The sequence below is a fragment of the Gavialis gangeticus genome, unplaced genomic scaffold (assembly GCF_001723915.1).
Source record: "Gavialis gangeticus isolate Ggan-Ray unplaced genomic scaffold, GavGan_comp1, whole genome shotgun sequence".
NCBI lineage: Eukaryota > Metazoa > Chordata > Crocodylia > Gavialidae > Gavialis > Gavialis gangeticus.
In genome coordinates this window covers 223,542,934-223,566,823 of record NW_017729032.1, presented here as the reverse complement: position 1 = coordinate 223,566,823, position 23,890 = coordinate 223,542,934, and the positions used below count along the sequence as shown (strand labels likewise).

General features: G+C 39.2%; 2 protein-coding genes across 6 annotated transcripts in view; one reads left to right on the top strand and one right to left on the bottom strand.

The window, feature by feature from the left end:
* The window catches only part of JAM2 (junctional adhesion molecule 2), a 51,933-nt gene extending 34,772 nt beyond the window's left edge, over positions 1-17,161 (top strand). The window contains exons 3-10 of one of the 3 annotated variants that reach the window (XM_019524567.1): positions 2,536-2,649; positions 4,920-5,072; positions 6,348-6,550; positions 10,665-10,767; positions 12,595-12,702; positions 13,836-13,852; positions 15,133-15,169; positions 16,322-17,161. In XM_019524567.1, the coding sequence (XP_019380112.1) occupies positions 2,536-2,649; positions 4,920-5,072; positions 6,348-6,550; positions 10,665-10,767; positions 12,595-12,702; positions 13,836-13,852 (698 nt within the window). In that variant the 3' untranslated portion in view covers positions 15,133-15,169; positions 16,322-17,161. Of the gene's footprint in view, positions 1-2,535; positions 2,650-4,919; positions 5,073-6,347; positions 6,551-10,664; positions 10,768-12,594; positions 12,703-13,832; positions 13,853-15,132; positions 15,170-16,321 lie in introns of all 3 variants that reach the window. The other 2 variants (XM_019524568.1, XM_019524566.1) reach the window with 2 other exon arrangements.
* Positions 17,162-19,991: 2,830 nt separating this feature from the next.
* Positions 19,992-23,890, bottom strand: part of ATP5J (ATP synthase, H+ transporting, mitochondrial Fo complex subunit F6) — a 12,369-nt gene continuing 8,470 nt past the window's right edge. For all 3 annotated transcript variants that reach the window (XM_019524572.1, XM_019524570.1, XM_019524571.1), the window contains exons 3-4: positions 23,658-23,782; positions 19,992-20,410 (exon numbers count right to left, since the gene is read on the bottom strand). In XM_019524572.1, coding sequence (XP_019380117.1) covers positions 20,382-20,410; positions 23,658-23,782 — 154 coding nt within the window. In that variant the 3' untranslated portion in view covers positions 19,992-20,381. The remainder of the gene's footprint in view (positions 20,411-23,657; positions 23,783-23,890) is intronic.

Sequence of the window (23,890 nt, the reverse complement as noted above, 5' to 3'; positions counted from 1 at the left end):
GGAAGATCCTTTCACCCTCAAGATACAGATCAAGATATATATATTGAGAAAGGTATGCAAACTTTCAATCTCCAAGCCCATATCCATGTTTGACTATGATGAGAATATCACTTTTTATTTCCCCAATGCTAATAAAATACTGTATTTATTTAGGCGATATATATTATTGGAGCAGAGAACTGTGTATTTTAAACCTAATTAATGCCACGAAGTTTGAGGAGTGAAATGAGAAAAAACATACCGTAAATTTACCTCTAAAATAAGTTTTTTGTTATAAAAATAAAATATGTAATTTTCCATTTGATCTTTAAATACCATTCCTGTGTGGAAATTATATTTTCCTACCTTCCACTTATCAATTGGGCACAGTCAATAGGGAATAAGTTTAAGTTACTTTTTTCTTTAATAATTTACACTCAAGTAAACAAGTGGATGTCCATTCATACCTTTCTTCCTTTAACCATTCATTTTTTTTGTCTTCCAGTTCTCATTGCCACAAGATGTTGCAGAGGCTGATAATTTTACCAGGTTGAAAAGAGGATGAAATCAGTTAGTTCAGGATAGGTCTATCAGCAGATAATAAACATGATAGCCATGGGGTACAACTTTCAAATTAGGACTTCCTAGGCCTCTGAATATTGGAGGCTATTTGGGAGAAAGGGGAGGGGACCAGATAAATTTTGGTAGGCCCTGCATATATATGGTTTCCCTTAGCATCCACTCTTTGCTATTGTGAGATTGTAGATACTGAGTTTGAGGAGCAGGAGAAAAGTGCTCAGGCCAGATGACCTGGGTTCAGGGGCTGGATCCGGCCCATGGGCTGCATGTTTGACATCCTTGCATTAGAGTGCTTTGCCTCCCCTGGGTTTACAGTGAAGAGACCTATGCTGCATGTTCATCGCTATACATAAACCTCTGAATTTAGCAGGAAGCATTCTGTGAGCTCAGCAGTGGGCTCTGTTTTCTCCCTCCTGATAGGACAGGGTCATTGATGGTGGCTTCAGCCCTGGCGCTGAAGTAAAAGCAAATGAATGCCAAAAAGAAAAAAAAAAAGTCTGGGCAAGTGAGAGAAACAACTACAGTATACTGTAAATCTTGTCCACAAAGTACAGGTAAATTCATGAGCTTAGAACGCTGTAACTCAGCTGCCCCCACCTCAGTCAGGCAACCAACACACACAGAGGCCAAAAGTGAAGACAGGCTGACTGTGAGTAATAGATTTGTTTAAATTGTTATAAAGGCAACAAAGCAGATGATATAAAATGGAAAGGAAACTTAAAGCAAATCTTGAAGTGCAGGAAACGCCACAACCCATCCCATTCAACCTGCCGTCAGGAACTTCAGACTTCCTGAGTACACACATGCTTTTGTAAAGAAAACTGTTGCGGAAAAGGAGTCGCTCTCGCTGCTGCTGGATTTTTTTTTTAAGCAGTCTTGTTTTGTATGCAATCTCACTGTTCATGAAAGGTGCCTCGCTGGTAGCCCTGGAGTTATGAAACATTCTATTCATTGGCAGAGCAGGGAAAACAACAGTACAGACTTCCTCACAATACCCTGGTAATGCATCTTGGTCTCTGTCTGGAGGGACAACTTTGTTGTCTTCACTTATTCAGTCCTCAGGCACACTTTCTGAGATTGGCAACAAGTGAGAGTTAATGCAGGTGGTTGTGTGTGTTGTGATGTGTCCACTAAAAAGTAGATGGGTACCACTGGAGACAAAATGGCCTTTGGTCTTCCTGAATCTGCTCTGCATATAGTGGATAACCTAGAAATGAAATGCTCTGTGTGTAAATCTATGTAGCTCAAAACAGAGGTCCTAAACTAGTTGTGAATGCCCTAGTGCACATCCATCCTAGTACACATACATACACTTGCATTCTACTTGGTGCAAGGGTGCCTTGGTTACCAAAACAGGATCTCTACGCACTAGCTCTGGAACTAGCTTATTAGCTCACGTGCACTATCTCACTAACATGGTTCTACCACAGAGGTTCATAACTGGGGTTAAGAACAGAGGTTCTCAACATGAGATCTCCTCAGGAGTGCCACAACACAGCCACTGTCCCATGCACAGGGCTGCAGCGTGCACACACTTCCACATTTGGATTCTCTAAATCTGGAAGCAAGATAGGAAAGCTGGCTCGGGCTGCAGCCCTCCTTGGTCCTTCCTCCATTTCCTTTACCTCTCCTTCTTCCCTCTCTCCCTTCTCCCAGAAGTAAGTGTACAGGACAGTTCCACACATTTTAGCACCTGTTTCTGGGAGAAGCATGGGGTGGCCAGACTGGGAAGAGCTACAGCCCAAGCAGCCAGCCTGCTTTAGGGTTCTCAGATATTTGTGACTGGCAAGGGAAGCTGTTTAAATTCTGTTCTCTATTCCTTTTTTTTTAACCCTGGAAGTCAGTTTTGAGTGGACAATTTGGCTCTTACTGAATATATTTTTGATTTCATACAAAAAATATTCAGATCATTTCTTATCTTTGTGAGGCTTAAATCTGGGGTAAAATGCTGATCATTGCCTTGCTTCTTTTTCATAGAGGCTATTCTTAGCTGCCGACCCTCGGTTCCAAAGACTATTACTCCAAGAATAGAATGGAAGAAAAGAGGAACTGGTGGAGTCTCATTTGTCTACTATAATAGTGCGTTTACAGGTAAGAGGCTGCAATCTTGAAGATTGATGGGTTAAAATGATGAAACTGCTAAAATGCAACTTGTTTTCTTTTCTGAATATTAATGACAAACAGACTTTCCAGACTTTCTTTGTGATGATGAAGGATATCCTTGACCATGTAAATGGCTTCCTAGACTTATTAAATCTTCAAGAAGAGGAAGCCTGAGAAAATTATTTTAACTGAGCCTCTGACAATGAGTTTCTCCTTGATTTATAGATTAAGTTAACTTTTTAATTTTTTTAGTGTCTTTTGTTTAGGCTTGAAAAAAATGACAATGCAGGTTCCCTGAATCCTTCCAGAAACTGAGCTATATGTAAATAAAGAGGAAATGACCTATTCTTATTGCAGCTTTGCAATCCTCTAGATATGCATCTGAAAGATATTTTTAATATAAAGCCAAATGTTTAGGAATGGCTGGAATACAGTTCAATATACAGTTCATACATACAATTCAACAATACATTTTAAATGCATCCTATTTTATAACAGTAGAATCCAGGAATATATGAACATCTTTAAAATAATTTATTTGGCTTTTAAGTTTTGAGGAAGAAATGTGTTTTTAGTAAGTAAAGGTTGGGGAGGAAAATAATAAACCTAGAGCTATTTGGTTTGCAGAACTTACAAGCAGTGCTAGTTTTATTGTTAGACTTGCACATTCCTAATTGTGCCTGTTTTGTCCACGGAAGTGGCAAGCTTGGCAAATAGACATTATAAACTTCGTATGCAATTACGTGCAGGTATTAAATGCCCATGTTGCATATTTCATTCCAAATATACTCAGAGCTTTCATATGGCCACATCTTTACTAAACCACTTGTGACTTTTGTGACATTTTTTTCACCTTCCAAGCAGAAGGCAGGATAGATTTATACCATATAGACTAGCCAAAGTGCGTGTGTGTGTGTCTGTGTCTGTGTAATTTATATATGTAGTGCACAGTTTCATAGGCCAAAGCTCACTTAATCAAATACTGACTTTTTTTCAAGCCAAGCAAAAATTTTAGTCTTTAATGAAAACTGATAATCACAAAATTCAGGTTTTCTATTATGAACTTTTTCTATCTTCTGTTAAAAAAATTACTGTAAAGTTTTGTCCTATCTTCCTCTCCCATATTTTTCCCAGAATTCAAACTTTTGAAAGAAATTTGTAACTTTATACTACCTGCAAAAAAAAAAAAATTTCAATCATCGACTATGGAGAAAATCAACCTGCAAGGCCACATCTTCTGTCATGAATATCATATTAAACCTTCTGATTCTAAACCATAGACAGTTTACGAAGTCCTATAAAAGCATGCTGGAGATTCCCTGTGCTGCCAAAATCAGAAATCTTAGTATTCCAGCACCTATGTTGCTGGACACTGTGTGCATTTCATAGGTAATTCATTTGCCTTTATGCTCAACAGGGATAGTCTTCACCTTAGAGTATTTAATTCTGATCCTGAAAATGTATAGTTTATAGCAGCAGCTAACAACCTTTACAAGCTGCAGGTGGGAACAACCTTGCACTGATCTGATGTGGGCTGCCAGGGGAGCTTGAGCAGCACATCAGCAGCTGAGAGATGTGCCTGTTTCTGCACTTGAGTCAAGCAGCTGGGAGCTGCACCCATGCTGCTGCTGCTGGTGCTTCCCTCCCCATTTCTTCTTACCCTCCTGCCTCCTGTCTGTGGCACAGGCACAACTTCCAGCCCATGGGGAATTGAGCTAAAATTGGGCAGCTAGAATAATACCTAATATATTATTTATATTTATAAAAAATAAATATTTATCACTGAAAAGTGAAACATAAATATTTTCAACCCTCAAAAAGCAAAAAGTAATTCCTATGTAAATGTCTTGTGTGGTGTCAAAACTAGACACCATGCTAGAGACTAGAGAAATTTATGTGTGATAGATAGTTGTTGAACAGAATGACTGTAAATGTTTCCTCTAGCATCTCCAAACCAACATTGGTGGATATCAGGAAGGGCAATGGGTAGGAAATAGACCACTCTAGATATGCCTGGTTCAGTGCTCTCCCTTTAAAACATACACTCCTCCCACCATCAGAGCCAGGACACTGGGTTAGATGGACCCAGTGTGGCACTTCTAATGTTTCTATGTAAAACAAGCTGAAAAATCCGTGACATATTTCATTTCTAGAATGGACTTGATCTTTAAGAAATACATTTCTATCTGTCAGATCATCTCTGGGGATTTTTGGTTGGTTGGTTTGTTTTCTTTACTTTTTTGTTTCCTTTTTTAAAGGTGACCTTAAAGGTCGAGCGGAAATGTTGAATATCGGCATTCGCATTAGAAACGTGACCCGAAAGGATTCTGGAGAATACCGTTGTGAAGTTAGTGCACCAGGCAAACAGGCACAAGATCTGGCAGAGGCTACCATTACTCTCACAGTGTTGGGTAGAATCTTCAATTTAACTATCTGGGTTTTTGTCGGAAGGGTAGCAGGTAGTGGGAGGCATAAACACTGGTTGTCTCGGTCTGTGTGGGGGGCCTTTTTCCAGGCATTCTCTTTGTTAGCAAAGGAGATTTGTTCATGTTTGCATTTTGTAAATATGAAAATGCTGAATATATAGTTTCTTTGATTGAAAACGTTACTATGAATAAGAAACTAATACCAGTAATAAATGTTGTTACTAATTATTCCAGTTGTCAACACTCAGCAAGCATACTAATTCTCATTATGTGGAAAAATTACTTTTATACAAATTACAGCCATTTAGTTGTTGATGGTTTAGATAAGTACAACACAGTGTCATCTATTTATCAGCAGCATCTGTCACCATTATCAGTTTCTCAAACATTTCTCATTTGTTGTTTGGAGATGCCACAATTTCCTCCCTGTATTTAAATAAGTAAACCCTTGACAACTTTACCAGTTGATAAATTTAGACTATTTTTAAAGATAACCTCAGAGCCCTTTCTTTCACTTTCTGTGTATTTCTCATTAAGAAAAAGTGCAGAGGAAGGAGCAGGTATGTGCATACACATATATACATTTTTACTCCTCCATCCTCCTCTGCTTTGGGGAGGGAGAGCTTACAAAAACAAAAAAAGTGGAAAAGCAGTTTTCTCCCCTCAAAATAACTATTTTTTAAAAATGGATTTTTACATGAAAACTTTTAAAGAGAGAATGATAGGGGTTAAAAACAAGCTTCAAAAAACACCTACCCTCTTTTGACCAATCCTTACAACTAATTAATAAAAAAGGAACAAACTGAGGAGACACCATTCCTAAAATTATTTCTAGCCAAATTGAACTGAAATTAGAATCTTTTTTCAATAAAAAGTTAAAAATTTAAATGGAAAATTCTGATCTCCTTATTCTTTTGATGCACTGCTTCCTGTTTGAAGCTATGTGCTGGTAGATGGAGTAAAGGAGTGAGGGTTTGGAAGCTGATCTAGGACTAGAATTATATGGTAATGGGTGGGGCAGAGCAAGGGAGACGCAGTAGGGCATTATGGGGCTGAGATCAAGCCATTCCTTCCTGTCCCTGGCTCCTGGTCTTTTGGCCCATTCTTTCTTGGCTGGCCCCCATTCATCTATCTTATTATTTTAATATTGAGCAATTTTGACACTCCTTGTATGCTTATGTAGAAATTGTAATAGAACTGTGAATGCCACTTGAGAATACTTGTACTACTGGAAAAATGAATACAATTTTTGTTCTTCAGTGGCTTCAGCTACTCCAACATGTGAAGTGCCCAGCTCAGCAATGAGTGGAACAGTAGTAGAACTGCGATGCAAAGAAAATGAAGGTTCTCCTGCTTCTGAGTACAAGTGGTTTAAGAATGGTGTTGCTTTAGTGGAAACTTCAGGAACAGGCAGTGCAAAAGCAAACATTACTTATGTCCTAAATAAAAAATCTGGAACCCTGGTAAGATCATTTTGGTTAACTCTTTCCTTGTTATCTAAAAAGAGTTTAGAGGCATTACAGTAGTGTATGGGAGGCTTGCTTGAGAACAGGGGCTATATTGAGCTAGGTAGAGTAGGAATAACATCACTTGCTTATTACATGACAAGACAAGTAGATGAAATGGATAAAATCCAATGAGGCTGGATTGAAAGGATGAGGTAGCAATAAAAAGTCAGCAGTATAGTTGTCAGTTACCTAAACTATGCCATTTGTGAATGATTTGGTATCTCTCCACAGAAGTAGGTGTTAAGGAGGCTTTTAAGAGGTTAGAATGGCAATTAGAGATTTTTTAGAAGGGGCCAATGGGAGATACAGCTTGTGAATGGAAATAAAAATATCTAGCTGGACCATAAAGGGTTCAGTCCTTTACCAGTGAAGTCAGTGGATACAGGAATAGGTACAAAGTGAGCAGAGGCATAATTTCCAGAACATTTGGAAGACGACCAAAACCTATTTGTATTAATGATATCTTCTAAGGTAAGGTTTTAAAAATGGCTAGTAATTTCCAGCATCTTGCTTTTGTGGATGATCAAGTATTCATATCTTAGAGCAGGGTGCCAGACTCATCCAGCCCTATGGACCCTTCCTCCACCCCCTAGCCTACCAGATCTGGAAGCTGCTCCAGTTGGTCCAGGACCTGCATTGTGTGCAGCATGGATCCTGGAGTGGCAGGGACAGGCACTGCATGCAGAGCAGTTTGGCTAGAGGGTCTTGCCCCTCCACTCTAGGTCAGATCACCATATTTGGTCACAGAAAGAAACTTTCCCCATGGTCAAATTGGTATGTGGAGGGGTTTGCTTTCATCTGTAGCAGGGAGCATGGATAACTTCCTGGGATATCCTTTTTTTTTTTTTTTTTTTTTACACCAAGATGTGGCTGATGTGGTCCCCCTGCTTATCTGTGGCAGGTTAGGGTGTTGTGTCAGGGTTAACTGTAGTTTTTTACTAAGATTATGGATTTGGCTTATCCTGCCTCAGACAGGGGATTGGATTAGGTGACCTTTGGAGGTCCATTCCAGCCCAACTTATCTATGATTCTATGTCAGGGTGGGCAAAATATGGCCTTCGGCCCATGAGGCCATTCTATCTGGCCCATAGGGCCTCTAAAAAATTTAGAAAATTACAGGAACCAAGGGCAGTAGGACCCAGGGGAAGCCCGGCAGGCTCCCACAACAGCAGAGGCTGCCCAGCCTGGCCTCCCCAGCCAGAAGCCCCAGGCTGTCCCACTTCTGGCCTGGCACCACATGGCTGCCCCGTGCTGGAACCTTAGGTACGGGGGAAGGATAGGGGAGGAGCCTGGGCAGGGGAGGAGCCTGGGGAAAAGCTGAGCACGGGCGGAGGGGGGAAGCGGCCCCTCACCTGCCCTGTGCCCAGCGCCCCGCACTGCAGGTGCTTGCAGCCCACCTGGGGCTGCCTGTGCCTGCTCCCGACAGCCTCGTGTGGGATGCGAGCAGCTGCAGCAGGGAGTGCTGGCCACAGGACAGGGAAAGAGCTGCTGGCTGGATCAGGCATCACATGTGGCCGTAGGTGCTGGCATCACATGTGGCCATAGGTGCTGGCATCACGTGGCCATAGGTGCTGACTTTGTTTTTTGCCAGTGTATGCTTGCAGATGTAAAAAACAAAAAAACCCAGCAACCGTCCCTCCCACCCTGCCTAAAATGGTGCTTTACTTTTAAACTTGGTGTATTCTCACGCCAAGCACTATGCATATGCAGAGGAGGGAGTGCATTACTTCAACCCACAGCATCTGTAAAGATTGGGCGCTTTAGTGGGGCTTTTTTGGCACTTTTATCTAATAGCTGATTAATCAACTTTAGCTAAAAGCACCAAAAAGCTCCGCTGAAGCACCCAGTCTTTACAGATGCTACAGAGCCAGATTGCTCTGCTTCTGGCAAAGCATGGTTTGTTTGTTTTTGTTGATTTATTTTTAACATCTACAAGCACCAACACAGCCATGGGTTGTGGGTGCTGAGCACCCACTAAGTTTTTTGGATGGGTGCTCGAGCCCCAGGGCACCCATGGAGTTGGAACTTACATGTGTCACACAGTCCTGGAGTTGCTGGGGTAGGCACCGTGTACAGTGTGCATCCCAGAGCTGGCACTGTGTCGTACAGTCTAGCCCAAGCAGGTGCTACTTGTGGGTCGGTACCTGCTGTGGCTTGTCTGAGATCCACATTAGAGCCCCCAGCCAGACTGTGCCATATGTATCACCCATTCTGGTTGCTGTGGGATCTGTGCTGCATACACCCACCCATGCGATGCAGTCTTAGAGCATATGGGGTTGACACTGTGTGGGGTGTGTCCCAGGCCGTACCCCTGGAGCTAGTCCAGCACATGCCATGCCCCGTTTGGGTCTGCTCAGACCCAGGGGTAGCACAGGGAACCAGGTGGCAGGACTCCATGCACCAGATCCAGTCCCTGGGCCATATGTTTGACACCTCTGTTCTAGAGGATAGATGACCAGAAGCCTCTCTGATAATGAGGGTTCTTTAAGGTGCACTGAGCTGGGTATCTAGACGTATTAGTCTGTTTTATAAATCTTGACTTTGCATAGCTCTCCCTTACTATCTTTAGATATAGAATGAGTAGGGGAAAACCTAACAAGATTTATTACAAATACAACGATATGGGTTTGTTTTATAGAGAAAGAGAAGCTGCAAATAACCCCACACAAATGCACAAAACTTTGAGACTTGCTACATATGCTAGTGGACAACTTGAGAACATGCCAGTGTTGTGGCTCTCAGAAGAACCAGTTTTTAAATCACCAAGGTCATTAATTTCAGGTTAGGATTAGCTGCCAAAGCTACCTCTCCCTTTCTTGACATTTATCATATGAAACTGACATCAGTAACAGCATACTTCATTTTTTAAAAAGAATAAAATAACCAATAATTTTGAGAACTGATTGTGTAATCAGAAGTCAGCAATCTTTTCAAGTGACAAGCCAGAATGACCCAGCCTGGATCAGAGGTGGGTAGACATGAAGATGGATACTAGGACCCCACTGCTGTTGCTTCTCTCTTCAGCCTAATGGGGAGAGCAACTGCTGCCAAAGCACTATGTTCACAAGCCAAATTCAATGACTCCATGGGCCAGATTTGGCCCAGGCACCATGGATTGCCAACCCCTGTCTGGTTTAGATCAGAGTTTCTCAACCCATGGGTTGCAAGAATATATTAAAGGGTCACAAACAAACTTTAAAAATGTGTCAAACTTAAAAAATGGATTCTCTTTTAAAGGAGAAAAACGTGGGAAACCGTGGCTTTTCCCTTGCAGGCCGGCAGAGGTCCAGCTTGTGAGGGACTGGTTGAGGCCTCGAATCCCCACACACCCCTCTGCCCCATACACTGGGGGGGCTGGGGCTTGGGGGCAGTAGGTAAGGAGTGAGGGGCACTAGGTTGGGACTGGCCATCAATGTTTACAAATAGGTTCTGGTACAAAAAACATTTGAGAACCACTGGTCTAGATGATGTCTCTTTCCTTTATTTTTCTAGCTCTAACAAACCTACTGATTAGTATTTGATAACTAGAGCTAGTTGGGGAATTGTCCTTTACAATAAATTTCTGATGGAAAGTGTAGTTTCTGTAAAGCTGACATTTTTTCACCAGAAAATACTGATTTGCCAAAAATATGAAACACTTCATTTTGGGGTAAAATCCATAAAATGGATTACTCCCTTTCTATCTGAGGAATGCTGAAACTGAAACTTTTCAGGATTTTTTTCATGGAATGTTTATCATTGGGAAATGCTGAATTAAGAGTAAAATATTTTGTGGGTGGGGGCTCATAAACTGACCTTGGCTAACCACTGACTGGAATATTGAAGGAAATTAACTCTTAACTTAGCAGAGGCAGATAGTGGGGTATATGTTTAGGAGCTGATCTAAGATGAGGAAGACACTGATTCAAAACCATGCGTCAAAAGTGGAAAGCTGTTGCCCTGATTTTTGTCTAATTTGGGATAAAAATAAACATAGATGGGTCAGAATTTCATTCTGCAGGAAACTGCATTTTCCTTATCCCTTTTGATAACTATGCCTCTTCTGCATTTGCTTTTTCTATTTTAAAAGTTGTTTAACACCGTTTCAAAGACAGACACTGGAGAATATTATTGTGAAGCCTTTAATGGAGTTGGACTTCCCCAGAAGTGCTCTGTGAAGCGAATGCAAGTGGGTAAGTGTCAAAAGCGAACCAAGGCCAACAAACCTTCTGACAGGAAATATTCTGTTGTACATTACATGTGAGAAAAAGCTAAGATAGGGTTGAAACTACATATTTTTATTATTAAGTCCACCTAGTACTAGAATGAAAGGCAATTATGTGATGTTTGTTATGAGTGCCATTTAAGGAGGCATTCTGTATGTTTGTATTTTTCCACTTTAGAAGCAGCAGTACAGAAGATTGTATTTACAAATTTTACCAAAGACTGGCTAGTGGTGAGTGCTTTAGAATGATCAAGTGGCCAACATCCAGAAGATTATTATGCATTAACTCCACAGAACAATAGTGCCTTCTGTGAATATATTAACATTTAAGAGTATTTTTGCAGACACGGTAAAGCATTATCTGCAAGTCTTGGTTTACAGATATTTTCCTTTTGAGATGCTTTTATAAAAGACGTTAATGTAGCAAGTTTAAAAAAAAGTATTTCTTATCAGAAAACAGTAATAAAGAACTACAGTAAATAAATAAAAGTAACATTTATGTCTGTTTACAGGAACACTGTCAAATTTGATAGACCAAAAAAAATGTTGTGCTTTCTGGTCCTTATCAAGTCTGCAATATCCATGTAACTTGTTGGATGTAGCCTTTGTTCTGTAAACAAGTACAACTATGTCTTTTCCGTTAAGAAAAAAAATCTGTTCCAGGAGGCCAGCATTTATGACTACCTCTGCAAAATACTAACAAGTGCTGCCCGTGTGACAGAGTGAAGTCAGTAAGGAAATATTTTAGGTTTCCAAAAGGATTATAATCATCAATGGAAAGTTGATACATTTTGTCAGGAACCTTTTAAATCATTCTTTACATCTCTTACTCTTAGGGCCTGGATGAAAGCCGACTAAACTGAATGGAAAGTTGTTTTTTAATCGGGTCTTTAAGCCACTTCTAGTACATTTGAGCAAATACTATATTTTATCAAGACTGACTTCATCTGCTAGGAAAACATTAATCTAAGTTAGACTTTGGTGTGCCTTGAGATGAGCAATGATAAGCTTTCGAGCTAAAATTTTCAAATGTACATGCCTGAAGTCAGGCCTTGAAATAAAAAGTACTTCACTAGAAATCATTTGATTTTTTTTTTTAAGAAGTGCTAAGTCTCTTTAGCTCTCCTTAATTAGTGGGCTAAGGATTGCTCATCACCTGAAAAATATGGCTTCTTCTATTTAGGTGGCCAAATATGGTTCTGGGAGTATAACTTTAGGCATGGGGGATGGAATGTTTTGGCCTTGATGTTTTCATTATTAAAAAACCTCTCTTCTACTTAGGTCAGAAGCCCTGGGGCAGTAAATAGTGTTCACCCACCTGTAAAGTTACTAGTGGCACTAATGTAATTCTGTCCCAACACTTTGATCAGCTGCTATGTTAATACTATTTTAATCAAACTAATTAAAAAAAATCTACTTGGAGCAGCTGTTTGCATTTACAAGCTTCAGGATATACTCTCCCTCTGCTGTGTATATGTGTGTAAATTGGGTTAGATTCTCTTTTGAAGAAAAAATACCTCCTTGTCTCTATCCAGATTTTACTCTTTGGTTCCTAATACAACATGTATCAAAAAGACTCCTGGTAACTGTGGTTTTTGCTATATGTGTGTAGTTGCGATGCAGCAAATACTTCTTCTGTCAACATTTTGGGTTGCTGATAACTTTTATGTCCCAGCCATCTACATATTGTTTTCTATAGTTATGAGTGCCTCTGCTGCCAGGAATTCTTACAGGGTAAAATAGCTACTTTGGCAAGATTATTTTTTAACACTGGATTCATTGTTCTCAATTATAGACGACCTTAATGTAAGCGGAATCATAGCTGCTGTAGTAATTGTGTCTCTGATAATGGCATTATGCGGACTTGGGGTATTTCACGCACAAAGAAAGGGTTACTTTTCAAGTAAGTAAAACAAAATCTTTCATGTGTTATGAACATCAGAAGGTTTGCTATGTTTAAATATTTCTACTGACTAATCAGGAAAAAAATAGCCGGTAGTCAAGAAAAGTCACTCTATTCTTACAGGGTCTGATTTTGCACGAAAAAGTTAAGAAGAGCATTGCTATTGAAAGTGGAGGAGCTCACCTATATTTAATTGTTCTGCCTACTTATTTTTATCATTCCCGGTTTGGTTTTTGCAATAGAAAAAGAGATGGAATTGCCAAGTTAATTTCATATGACTACTGAACAGGAATTCAGGCAGTTGAAGCTTCTTTCTTATGCAAAGATGAGGATGTTCAGGAATACTAGAAAGCATTAAATCTTTACTGATGGCTTTCCCAATACTCAGGAAGTGAGCTTAGCCAGTCACTGAAGAAAATTAACTCTGACTTCAACAGAGGCAGAATCTAACCTAGGTGACTGCTTAGGTACGAAGTCTCTAGCTGAAGAAAGAAGTTATATGCCAAGTGTGTCATGGAGGGAGAGAGCGCCGTTGTGGGTATAAGAGCACCTCTGGGGAGTTTGGCCTGCAGACAAACCTGCAGATTCACCCTTGCATTTGGATCAAGATGGACTTGCTGGCTCCATCTGCTGGGCAGTAACAAAAATGCGTGTCAAGAAATGTTTTGCTTTTGTTGAACTTTATTATATAGCTAGTTGAAGGCATTGGAGGGCAGTCTTCTTATGCTATTGACATTAGAGGCCATAGAGTATAATACAGCAGGCATACATTGATGCATGAAAATTAATCTGTGTCTGAAAGAGAATATTAAAATCCTGCTTTAGAGTGGCAGGCTGATTTTTTGCAATTGGATTCAGGAAAACAAGCAGCTGAAAGCTTTCAGGAGTAAGTCAGTAACTTTAGAGGGGAGTTGTCCAGCTTTGGAACAGTGTCATGATGGACTAATGCAAAGGTCTGTCATTTGCTCACCCACAAGTGAGAAGCTAAATTTAATTTGTGCTGCCAGAAATTAAGGGAAAAGGAAGGGCAAGAATCAGCAGTCCACAGCAGATGTATCAAATGATGTTTGTCAGCTGGGAAAGTGATTTTACATTAAAGATATTTGTTTTTCTTTCCCCTCTGCCCCCAGAAGAAAGCTCTTCTGGGTAAGTATAATTATTTGATGTTCATTTGTTTGTTCATTCTCTTGCATATCACTTAAGTTCATTTCTACTTATGATGTACAAAATGTGATTTATTTTTTGGGGGGAGGAAGGGTTTTCTGTGTGATCCTAAGACATAGTTGTGTGAGATTTTCAGAATTTTACTTTTAATTATTTGCTTTAAAGTATTCTCCAGTTTGCTCCTTTCTCTTGGGAATGTCTGGATTTTTATCACTATGTTTTCTAATAATCTGTCGACAAACTTCAGACTGGCTGTAATAAATGAGCCAAACACTATTGTGAAACGCGTAGAAGTAAACTTTCAGGATTATAATTCAGCTCTCCAATTCAGATGCAGGCATACATTTGGTCTGCCTTAATACCTAGTAGCTAATTAGCTAGGTCAAAAATTGGTACCCAAATCTGCATCTGCATCTTCTGTCTGAAAATTAGTTGTGAACCAGGATGAAAGAATATTCCTCAGTCTTTCCCTAGGAAATATACCAGACTATGTTTTTTGAGAAATTGACAATTGCCAGTCTATTTTATGAGACAGTCTGAGTTATGTATCCACATATGGAGCTAAAATTCTGAGCTAGAACTCGCATTTTTTTCTGGCTTGCTAAGTTCAGTTTTTATAGCTTGCATGATCATGTGTGGGTAAAGAAAAGAAACAAGTAATTTATTAATTTATCTTTAAAGATTACTTTTAAAAGCTTCTTGGAAATTATTTTCAGTGGTTACAAACTGCATATGCAGCACATGTAGGAGCCTTAAAATGATAAGCTAGTAAAAGCTAGTTTGGTATACTGACTTGGCTGCATAGCTGCTTCCAGAGTATTTATTACAGGTATTGTAGTGGACAAGTGGCAAGGAGCATGCCCTTAGTATAGAATAGAAAATGTTGCTATTATTTTGTGCCTCTGAAAGAATATTTTTTAGCAAAAATTTTCCCCCTTTCTCCATCACTGAGTTGGTTAATTGTAATCACTAAAAATGGTTAAGTTTCTATCCTTCACTGAGATACTCTAAAAGTCAGATCAGAGCATGAAAAATCACATTGCCAAACACTCTATTCTGAAATTCAGTGCGTTCCCAAACTCAATGTTTGCTGATTGCCAAGTCTTGTTAATCTTTCTGCAAGATAATTACTGTTATACACTGGAAGTCAAGATGGGGTTCTATGTACAGTGGATAAATCTGTGCTAAAATAAGTTACTCTTGAAAGTTAAAAGTATAAGCAGAGAAATCAAACAGCTAATCTTCCTTTATTTGCTCTATTAACAGGAAGAATTCTGACCATCCACCTACAGCAAGTGAAAAGGCAAGTATCTTGCACTTAGCTTGGGTATGTATAGACTTGTCCCTGAGCCCACCAATACACTTCTCATAACTACCCACTTTAATGCTAAAATGAGTAAAGACTGCTAAACAACCGGTATTTAGATGTAGTGGTTAGTCCCAATTCATTTTAGTTGAAGACTAGCAGAGTGTTTGTTCTAAGAAAACCTTGTTAAAATGAGAAAAAATTCAAAGGAATTAAATATTGGGATGCCACACATCCCATGCTGTATGGAGAATATAATCAGAACCATCTTTTCCCTGCCTTTAATAAATAGAAGTTTGTTGACATGTGCATCACATATGACCAGTTTCTTCCTCCCAAATGATCGCCAATGCGTAAGTTGAAAACCTGTAAACACAGTATCTGTAATTCTCGTTCCCTTCTGCCTCAATCAGTAGCACCTCTCATCTTCCACACTACTTGCATAAGTCCAAAACTTGCTAATTTTCATTCTCTTAGCTCATGAGAGTGGATTTAGCTGGTCCTCTATTGTTTGAGGGGATATAGAGTGAGGAGAGTTTTAGCTCTCAGTCCAACGTTGAAATGAGACCTCTGTACTCGAACCCAGCGAATGAGCATGCATTAGACTTGCTGGGGGTTATGTCAAAAAGAATTAGCTTTTATGTGAAATTCTATTCTACCCCTAAATCAAAACTTTATAAACCAGGCTTATTTCCTCTTGCATTTTCTTGGCATGCCCCCTCCCTTTAATTCTGAGGAGAGGGAAGGGAAAGAGAATCTGAGGAATACTCATCAACCTTAACAACATACATAATTGTGTTCTGCTGAAATTGTACTTCAACAGAAAAGTATTTTTAAGATAGAAAACATTATTATAGAAGCATTAACTATTTTTCTTATTCTTAAATACCTCCTAGTGACATTCCTAGGTCAGTCTTCAAGGTCCAGTATTCAGTTGCTGTGAGGAGTTCCATCTCATTATAAAGATTTTATCACATTTCTGGGTAGAATATGCATGATGTGTTAGTTGGTTCCATTTTCCAACCTGGAGTCCTGAATAAAGTTGCACGCATTTCAGCAGAATGAATGCTAAGCTGGATGTTCTGCTGAAAATATCTGAGCCATTACTCAAGTGTCACCTTGCTCATTTCTTTTCTTTTTTTCATTTAGAATTTCAAGCACACCAAGTCTTTTGTTATTTAGAAGATTTCAGCCTCTGTGAGGGACACCAAATTCCTACTTGTTATACAATACATCAAAGGGATTTTTAAACTCTATTCTGCAAATATTTTTATTTGTTCTTTTTGGGGTACATACTGAAAATAAATGTTGGAATATTCAGGATCAGAAGATAGACTTTGTTGTGAAAAGTATTCCAGCTGTGTTCATGTTTGTTTTTTTTTAAATATCACTTTCTTTAATTTATGGATAGCAGTAAGTGGATTATAAAGTAAATCATGTCTATGAAAGCTGCTCTTCATCCTCCTTACATGCATATTTAGTAAAGAAATTTCTTGCTAAGCCAGCAATTCAGGATCATGAGCTCTACAGATTCGTTTTTTCTATGACCTTTTACTGGAGGCTACTCTAGTAGTGTCTTTCTTGTCTGCCCCTAAAAGGCAATATGAAGGGCTCCAATTTTGCTGTTTAGTAGTACAGTGTTCCATGTTTACTAGTGCCTTAACTTTTTCTAACCTATTTGACAGGAAGTCAGTGAACAAGTACTCTGAAACTGCTCAGGAATGAACTTGGGCTGTCCTAAGTATTGTTTACCTTCTGTGTAATAGAAAGCTTCTAACCACTGTTATGCTGTATAACAAGTGTTAATATTTGTAGCTCCTTTTTCTACTGGAAGGTATAAAGATTTGTTAAGCTTTCTCTTTGCTACAGATTTGTATGTGTACATTGCACTGTGATGGAAAGTGGTGCCAACAAAACTAACGCAGCATTATTGCCTGGATTTTGTTAGAACAGTATTAAGAAATAAATGGCCCATAGTGTCTGACATGATTGATCTATTGCAAACTTATTTTCAGTGCTCTGCAGCCATCACTAGTTTTACCATGGTGTTGAAATTTGGCTTTCCCTATGTGTGGAGTTAGTTGCATTAGCAAGAACACTTCTGTCCACAGCTGTCACCTTTAATGCCAACCCTTTTGAATCTCAACTCTGTAACGAAGAACCTTAGCAACAGGAAGGGGAAGTAACAGGTTTACCAAATTTGCTTTAGTACCCGCAATAGTACACAACCTGCTTAGTCTCTCAATGATCCTAAAGGTTTGTTCACATGAACTCATTAAGGTTTCATTGCAGAAAGGCATTTGTATTCAGGACACCATAGACCTACTTGTGCTTAAGTTTTGTTGACATAAATGTGAACATATCCAACACCTGTCCTGAGTACAGGTACAGTACTCTTGGTTGGTTCCTTTTGCTGAACTTCAAACAGCTTGCCTTGTTTCAAATGCTGGGGTAGCAGAGCATAACTCTGAAAGTTTCTGGGGAGATAGACTGTTTGCAGAGTGGGGGAAAAAAAGCGGCGCTTTACTTTAAACTCATGGTGCTCCTACACTGAGCCCAGCATATGCCCAGAAGAGGGAGCATGTTAGTTGCACCTGCCTTTCCCAACACCAGAGATCAGGTACTTTAGTGGGGCTTTTTTGGTGCTTTTACCTAATAGCTGATTGAATCAACTTTAACTAAAAACACCAAAAAGCCCCGCTGAAGCACCTAATCTCTACAGATGCTGCAGAGCTGAGTCAAAGAATGTGCTCTACTAGAAGCAGTAGTGCATTTTTTTCCATGTCTGTCAGCACCCTTAATTACTACTGTAGAATAAGCTTCAGAAACACTTTGGTAACAACTTTTTCTCCACATTTTCTATCTATATACTGCAACTATTTAAATCAACAATATAAAACTGCTTTACAGAAATGGTGTGACAGCTTTAAGCAGCTGAAATCTTTAGCACCCAGATAAACAGGTTGAGGTTTATAAATCATAGAGTACCTGTTCTATGAAATTTGATCTGTGTATCACACACCACAAAGTTCTACCTAACACATTATATCAAGCTCAAAGCCATTAGGTTAGGCCAAACATTTCAGTCCTTAAAAAGTGTATTACAAGGAAAACAGAGGAAACTAAGATACCACTTAGAGCAGGGACTTGAATCTGAGTTGCTTAAGATCTCCCTCAAGTGCTCTGACCAGATGAATTGGTTGTCATTAAAACACCTATCTTTCTCAGCTGATCAGGATTAATAGTAGGTCATCCATTTCATCTATTGTTCCAGGTTCTCTGCATTCTGATGTTTGCCTTTGTACTTGGTATGTGAAGTGACTAAGAGCTTGCATACTTTGTAAGGTCTGTCAGTCAACCTTATTGCATGCATCAGGTGATTTGGGCATGCTTCCATCAGCTCCTTGTGTGCCACCTTTCTATCTTTTGCAGCTTCAGAGTCTCACTGCAATTCTCCTGATCTTCCCCTCAACCAAGTACATTGTATGTGCTCTACTCTCTTCCCAATCTCTGGGAGATTAAAGAAACCATACCTTCAAACTTGTTCTTCCCATCCCCATTTTTCCCTTGGCAAGGGTTTTATATGCTGTCCCACAACATTATAGGAGTGCTTATAAACTATGTAGCTTTACTAAGATGCTAACTCCACCAGGAATCTGCAACCCTTTACCCTTCATCTCTTTCACTTATGTACTGGACTGACATTCTGAAGAATCACACTACTGACTTAAAAGCAGTCAAAAAGATTATCTTTATAGTTATGTTCAAGTATAAGTATGCTATACAATACATTAGCCCCTTCATGGAAAACTGGTTTCTCACCTGTCAGGAGTAAAAGCGACAAGGGCACAGGAGTGGAGGTATTCATTCTGGACATTTTTTGAAGTTCAAGCTAAGGGAAAATTACCTATACCAGGAATCTGATAAAGTGGAGGTAACCCTGCTTTTCCTGGGGACTTCCAAGCAGAAGGCAGAACAAGGTGTTTTCTTAGAGATCAACTGGTTCATAGAAGCTTTCATAGGCAACAGCCTGTTTCATCAGTCTGTTCACAGCATCTAAATAAGGCTGTTGCCTATGAAAGCTCATACCTCTGTGAACTAGTTACTGGTAACCAAAGCCACTCTTCTAACGAGACTAACCTAGTTAACTACCTTCTCTAAGAATTCCCAAGGGCACTGGAAAACAAGCTACTTGTATACAACATTCTCATCTGCCAAGAGGATTAGCATTAAATTGCTAATAGTTGATCCATGTATAAGGCCTGTTTGCTCACATCTCTCATCTGCATCTTTAAGAGGCTTATAAACTTTTGGCAAGATTCTGAGGAAGGGTTTGTTAAAGCAGTAGAGGAAGTACAGTCTAGGAATAAGAAATGTTCAGACCTAGAGACAGTCCAAACCCCAGCTGTGGGGGGGAGAAAAGTAGGGGGGTTGGTGGTAAAAGAGACCTACACTCTGACCCAAACCAAGGCTTATAACAGTTCAGTAGTTAGATTCAACAGCAATCTAGTAAGAGGCCAACAGTGCCATGTACTACCATATAGTCAGTCAGTTCATCCTCCCCCACACTCCATGTTTCTGAGTGGATACAAGTAGCTTAAGCTTGATGTGATAATGGGCTTTTCTAAAACAGTAAGAGCTAGAAAGTTTAGATTCAAATTCCAAAGAAGATGGCAGCCTGCAGAAGAGGCCAATGTACCAATTTGTCTAAATCAATTCAACTCTCATGTACAGTTACACAGAATCTTCCATTTAAGTTCACAGAAGTCTTTAGACCTTCACTACTGCAGTAATATACCATGGAACAGCCACATGGATATAGGAGTGCTTTCCTTACATGTTTTGTTGTACTTTTCTGAGGTTTATCACTGATAGTTGATCCATATGTAAGGGCATATACTGACAGCTTTAAAGACAAAGCTATTTTTTGTATCCCTCTTTGTAAGTTTAAGAATTAATGTAATCTTAAACAAAAGATGAGACTTCCAAGCGCATTTTAGCATTTTTGATTTCCAAGGGAGGGTTTTACTAAATATGGCTATTTGCAAGAACAGAAATATGTTATGTTGAGTTTAGAATCTACACCACAGTTATTAAAGTACAAGCATGTGAAAGTGAACCACAACACTTATTCAGTTACAACTGCCAGCCTATCCAACAACAGTTCCATGAGAAAACACTGCTGCTTAGAAAACCCAGACTTCCAAGATCACTTCTGAGTTGCTTCCAAGTTGGGTTCTAAGAGGAGAAAAGAAAAAGTCATATTATTTTCAGGTTATTCAAACTCCAAATACTATTCAGAGCCACACATCCCTATTATTAGGACACATTTACAAAAAAGTTATTAGCAGGTAACTACATATAACAGCTATTTGTAATCAAGGGCTGAAACAGTGGTGCAGAGGGACATTTAGCAAACAAGTAATTGTAGCGTGTGCAGCATTTTCCCAAGTTAGTCATTACATACATCAGGGAGGAGACATTTAACTGTTTGTCTAATTACCGTAAAGATCCTTGGTCAGAATGCTGTTGAGAAAACATTAATGAGATGAGAACATATGAGTTTCCTCTAGCCCAAGTTACCTTAAAAAAAACAAACTGCCACGTGTATACAGATATGGAAAGGCTATTTTTAAACTCTAATCTACTTTAAAGGAGTGAAGTATATTACTTTAATGGTTAAATCCATTAAACCATTATGGTATCTGGTTAAATCCTCAAAGAGTTTTGAAGCTCTTTCAGTCTCTTAAAGAAAATGAAAGAATTATGGGGGCGGGGGGGACCCTGAACACACCTGACCTTTCTCAACACCACAGCTATATGCCTCATTTTTCTGCAGAATGTTCACTTATGTTTATATTTGAAGAGTTCTTGGTAGACAAACTGCTGCAGTCAAAATAAAGAGTTTCCTGATAGCTTCCATATTTACACAGATAGATGACAGCCCTTGATTCTAAGAGGACCCCAAACACATAGAAGGAACAAATTTGAAAACAATAACCTTGAAGTTAAAAATGGCTGTAACCATTTCCACATAGTACTCATATGCTTAATTTATCCAGAAATGACCTATGTTACCTTTTTGGAAACTGCTGCAAGTTTTAGAACAGGTGTTCCATAAACACACATTTGAGCAGCACTTTGGCACCTACTTACATGCAGTACAAACTATGTGTGATATTAATCTAAAGCTAAAGGTTTGCAATTTACCACAGTTCATTGGGTTGGACCCCACCAAAGCCAACAGCATTTCAAGACATGGTGACCCCATACATACACGTACTGAGCAGTGCTGAGTTAACTCCAGAAACCCCTGCACAAAGGATCCATATACTAACTATCCCCCCTCCTCACACATACACACACACTCATGATTGGAACTGGGTGTTTGTCACAAGTCCTGGGGTGCTCCAAAAATATATATGCAGACAAGGCAGAGGACAATCTAGTCTGGCTTCACCTCATGGTGAAGAGGGTGGGCCACACTAATCGTATGCGACAGGCATCATGTTGTGTAATGTCCACAGAAAGACCAATCCTGACAGTTGGACAAGACAGATATATTCAGTTTGGTCTATACTAAAAAAAGTAGTAGCAGGTAAGAGTTATTTTCCTTCACAGATCCAACATGTAACATCCAGAAAATGGCAACTCACAGCACTGTAACCTCGTGTACCTAAAAAGTTGCTAGTTCTAGTCTTTATCAGATTTTCACTTAGTCTTTTAGATCCACCCCAAGCAATATTAGCTGAAAAGTAGCTAAAAACAGCTTTCAGGCAAAGGGAACCCTAACCTGAAGTATAAATTGTCATAGCAGCCACACGGAGTGGAAAATGACAGACAGCTAACATGTCAGATGGAAGACAACTTCACCACCCACCATGATTTAAGATAGCTTTGTGATAAGCTGCAGTTGCAGTGTTCCTGACAGAGGTTTCAAACCGAGTCTTTAGCTTTAGAAATGTACTCGTGAACAGATATGTGCCCAACTAGATGGATCCCAAGGTTGTTTAATAATAGTTCTGTGCAAACAAAAGCTATATACCACTTTCCACATTAAGAATGTGTGTTGGTCTCTAGCAAAATAACTTCACTTATGTACTGGACTAAGGCTTAGTTTTGGTCTTGGAAATGATAGATTAGGCAAGTATGGCTTCAGGCACTCACGGATGTTAGAGGCAAACAAAATCTATCAGTATATGGTCATGAAACCTGAATATAAACAAACCCGTGGTAAACTGGAAAACTGTTCATTTCATGTCCAAGAATTCAAAGCCGCAGATGTTCAGATGTGTGCTCACTCTGAACCCAGTCAAACAAGGATCTTAATCCTAGAGAGCATTTGGCTCTCAAATAAACCATAAGATTTCAGAAAAGGCTGGTTTCTAGTCACTAATTTAACTGTGTCATTATAGGATTTGGCCAAAACCACCGTTTTCTTGGTAAAAAAGGATAAATCAGTATTACTGTATAGGGTAGACAAACAGCAGTTTTTAGGAAATGTAAGCTAGAGAAGAGGTAGCTTGGTACTTCTGGATTTTGGAGAATTCTTCAAATTTTGGTCTCTAGAATCCAAGCCAAGCAATTTAAAGACATCGAAGCATGTCTTCATTCACACCCACCTGTCATAATAAAAGATCTCCTTACCTGTGAAACAGGCAAACTACACTTTTGGAATACGAAAAAGAAAGAAGTAAAAACAATTCTCTCCCTCCTTTATCTTTTTACAATTAGTAATATCTTGACTATTGCTTTAATTTCAGTGAGGTGACGGTTTCCTAGCCTGTGCTGCTTAAGTTTTTTACAGAGAGGTTCTGCAAATTATTAAGCTGCGGCCTTATCTTCTCTTCACTAAACGGTAAAAGCAAATGAAAGGTTGCAAGACTGTGCTTTTACTTCACAGGGAGGAAGGGAGGAGAGACTGTCTTGTCAATTTACTCATGTGAATTACAAGTTTGTCTCTTATCTGCTGACACCAAGGAGTTAAAAATAGGGGACTGGCTGAAATGACTATTTAGAGAATTCTTGTGCCAACTGTTCCAGGTGCAAGTGAAATTAATATTGTGAAAAGCATAAGTGGAAGCCAAAAGCAGCTGAACAGAAAGTCTTAACTTTGCAAATAAGGTACTAAAAAGAAAAATAAGCTTCTTCATACTGCCTTACTAGTTCTCTTAATCTATGCATGGAGTAACATCAACTCAAAACAAGTGTCCTTTAAACTTCATTGTCATTCCAGTCATTAACTTTTTTGGCTGAGTTTTGACACAACTACCATTTATTACAATTCCTTGCAAAAGACTACTAGAAATGAGACTCAAGCTAATAAACAGCAAGACTAAGCATTTACTTTTGCAATCACTCAAGTACACGTTTGATTCATAGTAGACCACTTTAGAAGGAAATAAAAAAGATCTCCATCCCACTACTGTGTTTCTCACCTGCATGCTTACGAAAGTAGAATTTGTCAATAAAACTGCAGACTCACCCTCAAATTTAAAATCTGGAAATTTGGTTAGGTCTCCCCCACCATATAACCGCTGAAGTTTCATTATTTCTTCATTCATGTCTTTCTGATATTCAGGGCTCACATCAACCGGACCCCCTGCTTTCCTAGAATTACAACATTTCTGATCAAACTCTTTATTCTAAACATTTCACACTAAAATCTTCCCTTTTAACAGATTATTCTATGCAAATAGGAGACTGCCACACCCAACT